The sequence below is a fragment of the Triturus cristatus genome, chromosome 3_1 (genome assembly GCF_964204655.1).
Source record: "Triturus cristatus chromosome 3_1, aTriCri1.1, whole genome shotgun sequence".
Classification (NCBI taxonomy): domain Eukaryota; kingdom Metazoa; phylum Chordata; class Amphibia; order Caudata; family Salamandridae; genus Triturus; species Triturus cristatus.
In genome coordinates, this window is record NC_140583.1 from 809,704,579 (window position 1) to 809,718,630 (window position 14,052).

General features: G+C 42.7%; 1 protein-coding gene across 1 annotated transcript in view; it reads right to left on the minus strand.

Moving 5' to 3' along the window:
* Window positions 1-1,613: 1,613 nt before the first annotated feature.
* The window catches only part of NDUFA10 (NADH:ubiquinone oxidoreductase subunit A10), a 145,455-nt gene continuing 133,016 nt past the window's right edge, over window positions 1,614-14,052 (minus strand). Inside the window, exons 9-10 of the mRNA XM_085645142.1 lie at window positions 2,439-2,547; window positions 1,614-2,111 (exon numbers count right to left, since the gene is read on the minus strand). Coding sequence (XP_085501268.1) covers window positions 2,043-2,111; window positions 2,439-2,547 — 178 coding nt within the window. The 3' untranslated portion in view covers window positions 1,614-2,042. The remainder of the gene's footprint in view (window positions 2,112-2,438; window positions 2,548-14,052) is intronic.

Here is a 14,052-nt window from a genome sequence, read left to right on the forward strand (position 1 = left end):
CTCATAGGGATCTGTCTCAGACATCTGTTTGCGATAGCCTCTTCAAGACTTAAAAACTCTGATTTGGGAGGTGACATCCATTGCAAACTGTGAAAAAGATGGATTAAGACTTGTCAAAAAATAAAAGTGTAGCTCCCGATCTGCATCTGATGGTACAGAAAGAAAGGAACTGATATTAGCATTATTGGGTACGCTTATATGCGGCTCCGCTCTGCAGTTAGAAGAATCCATCAGAAACTGCAGTGTTCATGAATTAATGAAAAGTTAGTTACGTGTTCAAGTATCTAATAAACAAAATGGTTATTTGTTATATAATGAATTCATGAACAACTCATCTGCCTCCCTTGAAACCCAAGAAACTAGACATCTGTGCGTCTGGGTCAGCTCATTAAAAGCATACTGAATAGACCAAGCATTAAAATAGTGTATTTTAGAATGCTACACTTTTGTACTCTGGGAACAGAGGGTCAGCTTAGCTAGCTAAAATAAATAGCAATTTTTCACACTATAAAGTTGTGGGGCCTATCTGTCCACTTTCTATCTATTTTTTTTACTTTAAAGAAGATGAGACTTTAAACGACATGGCATCTAAATTAGAGGGAACTGAGAATGTAGGTGGGGAGGAATCTTAATTGTGGTTACTGCTTCTTCAGTTATTTACTACAGCTCTGTTGAGCCTCTTCTAAAACCTCTCGTATATACTCTTTATTCATATTTACACCACTGTATTGACTTTGTCCTTCTCTAGTATCACCATGGTTTGTTCTCTTTAACACTTCCTATTTGTTCTGAACTCATCAGTTACTTATTATTCGTACTGTAGTTTTACATACTTCATTTAACGTCCTCAATGTTGATCTTATGTGTCTAACTAGTGCTCTTAACTGAACAGCCCAAGGGAGACAATTCAACGCTGGTACACTGAGACGTTAAATAGTGATTAATGACCCGACACTCAATCCTTGCACCTCTTCTTATTGCCTAGGTCTCCTCCCTATGACTACAAGGCGATGGTATTTCCATCTTTGTGCTGAAGACTAGGCTAGTCTATTGTGAGCACAGCAAATTTGCCCCAGCCACAATGAGATCAGAAAGTGTGCACTAAAGGTGGGTGCTCTGTGACATCATCTCCGTCTGACATTTCTGCATACAGCTTCAAATGTGAATACCATTAACCAGCAGTTAATATTCAGTGGTAAAATGTGTGAGGTACACAACAAAAATGTGTATGGTCTACTGGCATAAAAATATAATTATTACTAAAATAAGTAATGCAAATGCTGAAAATAAAACCTGCACTTCTAAAACGTTGTAGAACTGAGTGTTCTCCTGAAAACTGAGTGCATTCAATGCTGCTTGACCAATTCCATCATAAAGGGGTAGCTGATGCTTTCCCCATTAACGCAGATTTTGGCTCATAATCCACTGGTATGCGACCAAGCACAGGCTAAGAAACGCACAGATAAATTCATAGAATGCAGTGGGCTTAACTATAGCAACAAAAACCACATCCCTGTGACTAACTGCTGTGATTTTCTTTTCAAGAACACTCACCTGTTTTTGTTCCAGGCAGACATGTTCCAACTGCACATGTAACAAAACCAGACTCCCCATACCTTACAAGCATCATTTTATTAACTGTTGCATAAGGGATAAACTTTGAGCAAGAGATTTCACTCCAAGCCTAGTAGGAGTCACACAAAACTGGAGCACAGTTGTGCAGATATCAACTGTCTCCATGAGCTCATGGCAAGTGTGACCAATTCCAGAGAGACAATCTACCTCGCCAAGTAGGCCCCCAATCCAACAAAATGGCTGCCAGAGTCTGTGAATACCGAAAGAAAAGGGCTGCCATGAATTGTAGGTTTAGCAGGAGAGATATTCCATTAAATAACAATCATGTTATGTGAAGTGTTCTTTATCACACTTTTGAAAGTCCAGACAGGAGTGGTCCGAGTAGCGTGCTCCAGTTACAGAGCCAGTGAAGTTCTTCAGTAATAAAAAGGAGGCCTTCCATCACTCTCTGGAACATATTCTCGAATTTATTTTAACCAAATCATCTTGTCACCGATATCTGCGTTGAAGCCAGGGGCATATTTTCTCCCGGGAATCTAGAGAAGGTAAAAGAGAAAATGCACTCTTAATTCACTTGGTGGCAATTATTTCCTGTGTATATCAGCGATGAAGTATAAGCTAACAAAAAGGGTATGGAAAGTGACAAAACGCTGGCAAATACTTGACTCTTTAGTCTGCAGCCCCCAGTTAAAGAGAGTTGGGGACAGACATATGAGGAGGGTGTTGGACTTATGATACAGGAGCAAAGGTAGGGACTGGTGCACAGGAAAGCATTGCAAATCGTCAGGCTCGAGTAAGAAAAGTATAGAGTAAAACGATGGGAGGTTCTATCCTAGGGCAACTTCACAATACTCTTTTCTTACCTTTTGAAATTGATAGTAGGCTTTGTCACTTTCATAGGCTCCAATAGTCACTTCTGGTAGGTACCGGGGGATCAACATGAGATCGGCCACACCAACTTTATCCTCAACCCTGGAAAGGAATGTGAAGATTGGAGCGTTATGTGTGCAACAATACATCAAACAAAGCAGTCTGATGAATGTCCTGTAGGTAAATGCCCACTGAAAATATATATTCAAAATTAAAGGTTGTGGTGGGGGGATTGACTGGGATTCGCAAGAATGGAGTTTTTATTTCTTTGTGAGCCTTCACAAGTGCCACGATCATAAAGCTGCACCCAAAATTGGACTCAGTATCAGGATAAGCAAACCTATTATTTTCAGGATGCCTTCGCGGTTAGTTAACCATTTGACTAGTTTTGCTGTGTATCAATGTCCTTTAGCAATTCAGCAATCTCAACACCTCGCGCCAAACAAAAATGATTATTTCAACATAGAGGACAATACATCACTTAAAAAAGCAACAAACAACAAAACATCTCACCTACACCACGGATTCATGCCACCACGCAGAGTGAAAGGTCAAGCAGATGGAAATGATTCACTCTCCAACACACAAAGTGCATTCCACCAAATACAGAGCGTGGACAACCAAATCCAGTATATTCTGAAACTCAACACACTATTCCTGTGGCACTATATATAAATCCTATTAAAAACAATGATCAGCATATCATACACCAGGTCTGCTTGGAAGGCATAGAAAGGGGCAACTAAGTCCTACGAGGCTATTCCACTGGCAGATATGCATTGAACAAGAACGAATATATATGACATAACAATTAAAATGTTAGTCACGCTTTGAGACATAGTCACACAGTGTGAAAACAGAAATGTCAATATTAACATCTTATGAGAAAACAAGAAGTGCAAGTTTTTGTTACTGGAAACATATGGGAATCCATAAGCTCCCATGCTACAAAGCATCTATCTTTGTGACTAAAGAGTCCTGATATATGGAACAAAGAACCACTGGCTTCCAAAACACTCCTGGCCAAAAGATCTTAAATCATTGCAAGATAAGACTAGAATCTTGTTCTGCGCTTCAATTAGAAATCTATGACCTGGTACATAGCTATATAGGTAGAGGTGTTGCCTAGCACCACCATGTGTCTGATCAACAGGCACGTTCTGTGCCTCATTAGCGGATAACTAGAATACTTGAAAATTCTGGAACAATTCCCCAAAGAACCCAAAACGTTCAAACCTTCTGGCACACACTACACCTACATTTACAATTTCACCTACGTCAACAAATGCAAGCGTCTTCTAAAGGCAGACAAACATTGCATCAGTCCATTTAATCAAACATACCATAAGATTCATCTCTCAAAAACGTCAAATTACTTCAAACACTATTTCTTTAATGAAATTAACACTATCAGACGAAACACAGCCCTCAAAAAGGCCATCTCCAACAACGTACACTTACCTTCTTCAAACGTCTGACCAGTGACTCCACCTTCAGCCATGCAAACTCACGAGTGTCACAACAATGATACCATACTCGTCTCATTCATTAAATCACTATTTAGATGTATTCATAACATCCTCCAAATGGACTAGACAAAGTTATTAAGGGTAAAGCCCCCGGGATGGATGGAATTCCTGCTGACGTGTTCATCAGTGATAGGTACCTATGGTGCAGATACATTCTGCGCCTTGCTAATGCAATTGCTCAGGGTGCCGACATCCCCGCCTCTTGGAAGGGAGCTGAAATAGTACCCGTATTTAAAAAGGGGGACAAGTCTATTGCGGCCAATTATAGGCCAATTAGCCTTATAGACTCAATCCAGAAGATAGTGGCCCGCCTATTCTTACACAAGATCCTACTATGGGTCGAAGAACAGGACATTTTAAGTCCCGCTCAGGCGGGTTTTCGCAAGCGGACAAGCACAATTGATCAAATCTTCCGCTTTGTCATCATATATTGGAAGATAGTGATCTTAGCCAAGGGTGCATTATACGCCGTTTTCGTGGACCTAAAAGCAGCATTTGATTTGGTTCCACGAACCAAACTCTGGGCTGTTATGAGGGAGATGGGTTTTGCACCTGAACTCCTTTCTGTAGTCATCCGCCTCCATGAGGATAACGTGGCACGGGTCCGCTGGGGGGAAGTGGGAGAGGTGACGGAAGACTTCCCGGTTGACAGGGGTGTGAGACAGGGGTGCGTTTTGGCGCCTACCCGGTTCTCGCTCTTTGTCAACGGTGTGGTTGACTTTCTCTCACGGACCCCCACCGATGCACCTGTTTTGGCCAGTTCACGAGTTCCCCTCCTCATGTTTGCGGATGACACGCTGATTATCTCCAAGACCCCAAGTGGCCTGCAGAAGGCACTTGGACGCTTTGAAGAGTTCTGCAAACAGAGGGGTTTGTTAGTAAATACCGAAAAGACCAAATTTATGTCCTTCAATGCACATAAATCATTTGGGGGGAAAATATTTATGAATGATCTACCCCTGGAGGAGGTAACCTCCTTCACATATCTTGGTATCACACTACAGAAGGATATGCGATGGGACTCCCAAATGGACCGAGTGATACTAACACACAAACAAAAATCAGGTGCCCTTTTAACTAGATTTAATAGATCATATACTAAACCAATTTCCCCAGCTCTGGAAGCATACGGTGCAATGGTACTGAGTTCATGTTTATATGGGTCTGAACTTTGGGGCTTTAGCAACTTGAACAAACTGGTAGTGCTTGAAAATGCATTCTTGCGTAAAATCACAAGCCTACCTGCCAGAACACCACTGCGCCCTCTATTGTTAGACTTAGGTAAAAAACCACTGGCACACCTTGTCAAGCTTCGCCCACTGCTATATTGGCGTCGCCTTTGGTGCACAGACGAGCTTGAGCACTATAAGTGCGGCTTCATGGATATAATTAAATCTAATTCATCACATAACATTCTTTGGTTGTGCAGCATCAAATCCCTTCTGCGCAGCATAGGTCTGTCTGAACTATGGAACGACCCAGAAAAAGCTAAATTCCCTTCTAAGAGCAAACTGAAAGCTATCTATTGGGAATGGGTTTATATGATAGAAACTACACAAGGCCTCTCCTCCCATTTAACAGGTCGCTTTCTTGATCTTAAAAACAGTCCATTACTCGAAAGCTACTGGGATATAATAGAGAGGCCTTTTGACCGCAAGCTATACTTCCAGCTACGGGTGAGTGCCCTTCCGGTTGCAGAATTCACCGCTAATTGGCAAAATACCCAAAATAAAAGTAATAAATGCTATAACTGCACTGAGGAATGCGAATCTGTAGAACATTTGCTATTTTTTTGCCCAAAGTACATACAACCCCGTAAAACTTGGATAAAACCTGTATGTAAATCGTTGGGCACTAGGAACTATCGAATAGCTCTTCGCATTCTGAGCACTGACCCTGCTCCTCCTATCTGTATAGCAGTGGCCAAATTTCTAGGGTGGGCTTGGGGCCTACGATCTAAAGCACTGAGACACGATGGCAATCTGTAGAAATTGATCGTACTAGTATAAATTTAATGAAATATTAACTTTCATGATGGAAACACATACATAGGTTTTATATACGTGTTATTTTTACTCTGTGAATATCTGTATATGGTTTTAAATAGATTTTAGCTTATTGATGGTTGAAATATTGAATTTAATGCTTGTCTTAAATATTTTTAGGTAATTTATGTGTGTGATGTCTGTTTGTGCTTTTATGATTCAACTGTCGAATAAAGCTTAATTGAATGACTACTACACTCCAGACAGGCGAATTTCCCCATCAACTAAAAAGGACAGATAGTCCCTCCCTGAAAATATAAACATTAATCCAGACAAACTGCAACTACTGCCCTATTATCCAATCTACTGATACAATTCATGAGAGCACAAGGCACATTAACTCCAAAACAGTCACCGACAACAATTTGCTGAATATACCAATCCAATATTAGCCTCACAGAGGCAGATATGCAACAACAAAATTAGATTATTAATACCCCCCGGAGGATCGCAGGACACCCAGCTCTTCTGTGGGGCTTAGATAAATCTGCACTGATGGGTATCATCATAAAGACTCCCCTCAAAGCTATCATACCACCTGAAGACCTCTCAACGCCCTAAAATGTCTCTTTTTTATTGCTTATGACAGATAGCAATTTGTCCAGATAGAGACAACTGGATGCACATTCCCAGGCAGCAGAGACTAGTGTTGTACCATGACCTTTAATACTGGTGCCAAGGATCATTTTGTTTTTATACTTGTTTTTACTAGCATTTTAAGAAACTCAAGAGACATAAAATAAAAACAGCACAGCATTACACAGTTGGCAGCAACCCATGGTTGAACAAAGTACAGGTTGTTGTCTTATAACAGTCCCTAGTACCCGATGACTGCCCCCAACAACCCGACCACATTTCACCCATTTTCTAGAGCAGCTCTTGCTTTCATAGATTGTTTTCTTGGCTAGCATACACCAGTTCATATCTCTGTGCCACTCCTTCATTCTTGGCACCTCTTCCCCTCCTCATGATGTAGCTATGTTTCTTCTGACCACCACTAGACCAAGTGCTATCCACATCTTTTTTGGTGGGATGTGGTGGACTCCTCGCCTATGATACTGAGTAAGGTTTGCTTTGGTAAGCTGCCAATCTGGGTCCCAATTGTCCGTGAGATACTGCCCGGGATGGATTACCGATATGTTTGTATTGCTGCACAGCCCATATAATGTGGTAGAAGGACCACACCATTTCACACCCCCTTAGGCAAGCCTTGGCGGTTCTACCATAGTACGCCTTGTGCAACACCCAAAGCTGCACCAGGTGGAACTCTGTTCGTATTACCACCTCTCTGGGACTCTGACGCGCCTCCTCCCACTCCTAGTCTTTAAATGAATCCAGATTTGTCTCACAGGTCTACCTCAGCGGTGGAGATGTCACAGGGAATTATTTACTATTTTCCGGTACAGGAAGGAGTTAGCTCCCTTGTGGAGGGGTTCTGCCAGCACTTCCTATTCCAACGTTGTGGCATCTGGGATCTCAGGCCCTATGGCAATAAAAGTCAGTAGTGCATGTCTGACCTGGAGGTAATGCTACCTCTCTGTTTTGGACACGTGGCAAATGCCCTGGAGCTGGTCTAGGGGCATCATCCTGCCTTCCTCCATGCCAAGGATCTTTAACTTGTTATGAACTCTTGAGATCATGCCCAATGATTAAAACATCTCTCGACACCAATGAACTGTAACTATACAGCCAACTGTTACCTGCCAACAATACCCAGCATACCTTAACCTTGATATGGATGTCTACAGTCTACCTGAAGTTGAACCGCAAAAAATATAGTTTGTTATCATAAACAGAGTAACTCCAAATCATGACAGAAACATGGCTCGCCAAAATTACTCTGAAGGGCTCCCCTCTCCCCAATTATCAACTACTGAAGTACAACTGACTACAACCAGTCCTTTCTGTATCATATCAGCAACATGTCTTTAAAAGCCAGTTTTCAGCTGTGCCTCCATAAAAAGGTCAATCCCTACAAGCAAACTATCATCTTACTCTCTAATGGTCACCCCATTGTTCTATCACATATTGTCCATCAAAATGTTCTATTTACTGGCTTCCTCAACTACTCGAACTTTGTTTATATAGTAGACAAATATTGGACTACCACTGTACCAGTCTAACTTAAGAGACTTTGACTGCAATGAAAACAAGCATTGGCATAGCCAATAGGTCTCTCCTTTGGGACATTATAAGTGTTTGGCCATGCAACAGTTGATGTTGCACCAGGGATATTGTGCTGCATACTTAAATACTTATAAGGTCCCAAAGGCGATACCTATTGGCTATGCCAATGCTTGTTTTCATGCACGAGTTTTAGCAAAAGTGCTGAGCAATGCCAAGAGGTCTCTCTAAGCAGCGCTGTGTAGGCGAGAACTAAAAAGGAAATGCTACTTACTCTATAACTATATGTTTGAAGTTTATAATGCAGATCCACTTGCGTTGCATACTCCTGCCATCTAGCACAGGGATTTCCAGAGCAGTGCACAACTCAAGCAGGTGAATATCCAATGGGCTTCCATGTTCACACTCTCCTCCCTCAATGTCCTCTGGGTTAAAAGGGCCCAGTGTAGAATGTGTCTCGAAACAACATTTTATGATTAGCCCAATGGGGGAAAAGCACAGTTTACATACCCGATGGTGTCCCCACCAAGGATATTTCTTGTTAGTGTTTGGGCAAAACTGGAAGCACAGATTCCTCATAATACCCTACCTCAAGAAAAATTCTTAAATACGATTCAAGTCTAAGAGCAAACAACTCTTCAGTGTGTTTCATAGTTAAAACAACGCTTTCGCCAATGCAGCAGCTCCTTCTTCTAGCGATGGATGAGGATCCTCGATTACTAGAACCGAAAAGAACAGAGAGGTTATAGACTTAAGCTGAAAATGTCCGAACTCTGTGGTGGAGAAAAACAGTGTGAGGGGGAGTCTTTGTCCTGGTGTTGAGGGCTAATGGAGGAGTCATGAGCGCGAAGACTTCTTTTCTTCAAACAACTTGCAACCTTCTTGTCCAGCACTAGAAGGCATAAGTATGCAAAGCATATGCATTTATGGCAACAAATGCTACAGACCAATACATTCCAGTGAATGCAAAGTTCTAACCATTCTCTTTTGCCTTAAGAGTGCACAGTGAGGCATTTTAGCCTGACTGCTAGCAAGCGGTAGTCACCAGGGCAATGCCATTGATGGCAATGTGTCAGAGGGAAAAACAACTGAAAATAAGGCACAGATCAAAATCACGACTACATCACTTTAGGAAGAAAAGATGGTGCAACTTGAAAGAAACAGGGCTTTTAGTTCCATACAGCACACATCAAATATCCAGGATAAGTAAGTAAATAATTTTAAAGGTTAACAGCTTAAGCAGGCATTCGCGAAGACACCATTAGAAGAGTCTGAATTAAAATTAAATCCCACTGTGTCCAACTAAGAGGTTGTAGTGGAAAGGAATTCACAAACCCTTTCAGGAATCTTGCATATAGGATCAACATTAAACCCTGTTCTGAAGAACGAGTAAAAACTCAAATGGCAATCAGCCAGGCTGTCAACAAATTTACATGATGACAGTCTGCAAGGAATTGTGCGCTCTGGCTCTAATGGAAGGGGCCAACCAAAGAGAGATAATGTTCAACACAGAACTTTATTCAGGAAATAAGTTACACGGCCAAAAGTAGCCAGCCCTAGAGGAATATCCCAGCAGGCAAGTATGACCTTCATCACCTCACTCATTGAGACCATTTAAGTTCAGGTCTGAAAGAAAAAAAAGCCTGTAAGTTTGAATGCAAGCACCTTCTCAGATGCGGAGTGAAAAGGTCCTTCTTCAGAGATGGATAATGAAGTTAATAGCCTTAACACACCCTCCTCAACCTGTACTGGGCTATCACAACCATCTGCCTTGATAAATTAGGTGTTCGAGGCACGGAGCTGTAGATCACATGCTTTGCATACTCCTGCCATCTAGTCTTGGTTCCGGATGTTTGCAAGTTGTTTTTCTTCGAAGAAGTCTTTCCAGTCACGAGGTAAGGTGACTCCTCCTTTTGGTGATAGTGCGCATGTGCAATGACTCCACGGTTAGATTGTTTTTTCCCCCCTCATCAGGTTCAGACGTTTGTTGCTGCGCTTCGTTTTGGAATCGGTCCTCGGGTTCCCCTCAGTGCGCAAGCCACTGTCCACTGTTTGCGAACGCGTTCCTTTTTCTTCGCAGTTTGACTTGACATCAAGAAATCTCCAATTTCTATTGAGGTTATCGCAGGCTGCCTTTCCGCGTCGGTCCGGCATCTGGTCGATGGAACGGACTCCGTTCAATTTCTGCCCCATGTGCTATGCGAAGTATCTGCGTACGGACCTACATCAGGTGTGTAACTTGTGCTTGTACCCCGAGCACAAAGAAAAAGACTGACACATTTTGATCCTTCAGATCAAAGAAAACTGATCGTCGGGCTCCAACAAGAGGAAGTCTCAGCAGCCGAAGAACAACACACTTAAGCGGCATCGTACTACGAGGCAGAGTTGCAGATTGTCCTCAAAGCCAATAATGTGCCACAGGGACAAGAGGACGCGAGTATGGAAGAACGACCCCCCCCCCCCCCCCTTTCACCGTCCCTAGAAGATCTAAGGCTTCAGCACCACCTCTGCCTTCAGTCCAAGGTCGGCACCGATAAGAGGTTTCTAACGCTCTGCCTTCCGGCTCGGCACCAAAACACTCTGACAAGCCTACCGGCTCGGGAGAGAGTCAGCCAGAACCCACTTCAGAGCCGAAACTTTCAAGCTCTAAACATAAATTGGGCTCGGAGCCGAAACCTTCGACAACGAAACCAAGGAAGGAATCCTCTGAGCCGTAATCTTCAGCACCAAAAGGACATTCCAGCTCGGCGCCGAAAGCTTCGGTGCCGAAAATTAAACAGATGCAGTACCTGTCTTGACTCGCCTTCAAAATACTACCACCCCCACACAATGGCCCATACACGAAGAGGAAGAAGACATAAAACACAACAGCACCTAGAAAGGGGTTTCACTTTACAAAATGCAAAGACTCTTTTTAGAATAAGGCTTGGGGTTTTAGTTATGCAATGCTCTCTAACAGAAAGGCTTTTCCAGATATCAAATGAGTAACATTCAAATGTATATAGAGGTATAGAGGTGTATATATATTTATATGCAAGCAATAACAACACACTTGGTAAATGCAACAGTTAAATGCATGAATAATTGTAATGAATAAGCAAGCAGTAAATAATACTGGACGTCTACAAGAAATCAGAAAGATATGTACACTAAATACATTAAATGATTACTTTGGATGTGTACTCTGACTCACACACATCACAAAGAAAACACCTCAAATGATCATAGCCACTTTCCACACATCACAATGGCAATAATCAAAACTCACACACTTCACCTGGCGCAAACACTGCATCTTCATCTTAGCCCACTCCAGACCGGGAGATTTACAGCCGGGGAGAAGAGCCTCAGCAATCAGGGTTCTGCTGTACCGAAGTAGACGCGTCGGTCCCCATTCGGATTCCAAAATCCCGGTTTCTAAGTCAACAACCCTCAGCTTTATAGTCTCAAAACACACCAGAGGCTCAAGAGTCTTTCCTTCCGCGCCAAGGAAACTTCCTGGAACTGGCCAGGTTCCATGCAAGCATTCCAGGGAAAAACGAGTTCCCACGTTCCCTCTACATTCTCACATGTTCCAGCCTTTATCTTAAAGCGTACGAAAGCCTTCCAGGGTACATTAAACAATCTCTCACAAAACAACCTTAAACGTGATTAACCCAAACAACTTGCAAACACTCTAGGGGCCTGTCTGTGCGAACAGACAAGCTCAAGAAAGGCAGAGTCAGAATTCAGGATGACATGAGGCCATGTCAAAGCCAATAGTAAGAACTTCATAATACTTTCCAATGTACAACACAATGCACATCTGTGCACCACTGCCTATAGCATCACATACTTGACCTCTCAATGTACAACACGATGCACATTTGTGCACCACTGCTCATAACACTGCACTTCGAGACCAAAAAGTACATTCCACACCTCTCGCTCTCTCTTGCTTTCAAATGCACATCCCACACGTTCTGTTCTTTGAAAGGCTGTTCTACTCTAGGACAGCTCCCACTGTAAGACTGCAAGATTACAAGAAAGAAACCTTCAAGAGAAACAAGGCATATGCAGGACATCGTACATTAATGCTATGGTAAAGTAAAACACCAAAGTCAATTACAATGATGGTAGTCAAAGGACATCACGTGGAATCAGACCAGAAGAGTGCCTCTAGCACTACAGTACCGCAATCAGATTCAAGCATGGGCATTATACCACCCAAATTGGATACGAAACAGAAAAAACTGATATTAATCCCGATACTGGACATATTCACGCTAAACCGCCATCCGAACACAAGCGTCCTAATGACGAAAGCCCTAAAATTCCATTGAAGAAGAAACATGTGGGGACTAGTCCTTTCCACTCACTACCATCTCCTCCTCCTCCCTCTCCGCCACAATTTGATCCCTTACACATTGCACCTAGGCAGTCTCCTCTACCTCATGATGCAGATGACACTGATGATGATGACACACAGTCACCAACAGATCCTTGGACGAATTATATCATTGATCCTCCACAGAATACCGACTCAGATCTTTACCCTGCCAGACCATCAACACCGGATAACAATCTGTCATTTCAGGAGCTCATTGCTAGAGCTGCACACTACCATGGGGTAGAGCTCCATAAAGAGTCCTTAGAAGAAGATTTCCTTTTAGAAACTCTAGCAACACATAAATCCAGTCAGACACTGCCCATGTTTAAAGGTATGTTAAGGCACACAGACGACGTCTTTAAATACCCTGTACATGCTAGGATCCTCACTCCTAGAGTGGATAAAAAATACAAATCTTCCCCAACAGACCCTATTTTTTATAAAGGGACAGTTGCCACAGGACTCTGTAGTCGTATCCAATGCTCGAAAACGAGCGGATTCTCAAGCATCTGGGGATGCTCCTCCTCCAGATAAGTAGTATAAACAAAGTGATGCTTCTGGCAAACGTGTAGCTGCGCAAGCAGCTAATCATTGGCCTATTGCCAACACCCAAGGTCTCCTTGCAAGATATGATAGAGCCCACTGGGACGACATAGAACAACTTGTACAGTTATTCCCAGATGAGCATAAGGCCAAAGCACAAGATTTTGTTCAGGAAGGTAAACTGATTTCCCGCAACACCTTCATTAGTTGCGCTCTAGATGCGGCTAATACCGCAGCTAGAGGGATAAATACTAGCATCCTACTCCGAAGACATGCCTTCCTACGTGTCTCAGGGTTTAAACCTGAAGTACAGCAGTCCATTCTAAATATACCCTTTGAAAAAAACATCTTTTTGGCCCTGAGGTTAAGTGCTCGAAAAGATGAAAAAAGATACAGATGTAGCAAAATCCATGGGAGAGCTTCAGTCTCCCTCTAACAGGGGTTCCTTGCGGCACTCTTTTTACAGGGCAGGGCTCAAATCCACAGGGACAGACCAAAACACTTCCTCTCACAAAAACACTTCTCAATCAGTCTTTACAAAAGGATTTTTCAGAGGAGGCTACAGGGAAAACAGTCCAAGGGGCAGAGGTAAAAACACCACACTCCGCAATTCCCCTTCCCCGAACAAGCAGCAACTTTCCCACACTTCCCTCCAGCTATTCCACATCTATCGGGGGAAGACTTCAACACTTTCTCCATATTTGGGAATCAATAACAACCGACAAATGTGTGATTGGAATTATCCAACATGGTTATTGCCTGGAGCTTACCAACAACCCTCCAAACATTCCACCTCGATATCACAAATTGTTAACAGACCACCAGCACTTGCTTCAACAAGATGTGCAATCTCTATCACGCAAAGGGTGATAGCAGGCAAACATTACCAGTTCAAGGTACTTCCATTTGACGTCACCATAGCTCCCGGAGTGTTCACCAAATGTCTCGCAGTAGTAGATGCTCATCTCAGAAGACAATGTATCCACGTCTTTCCTTA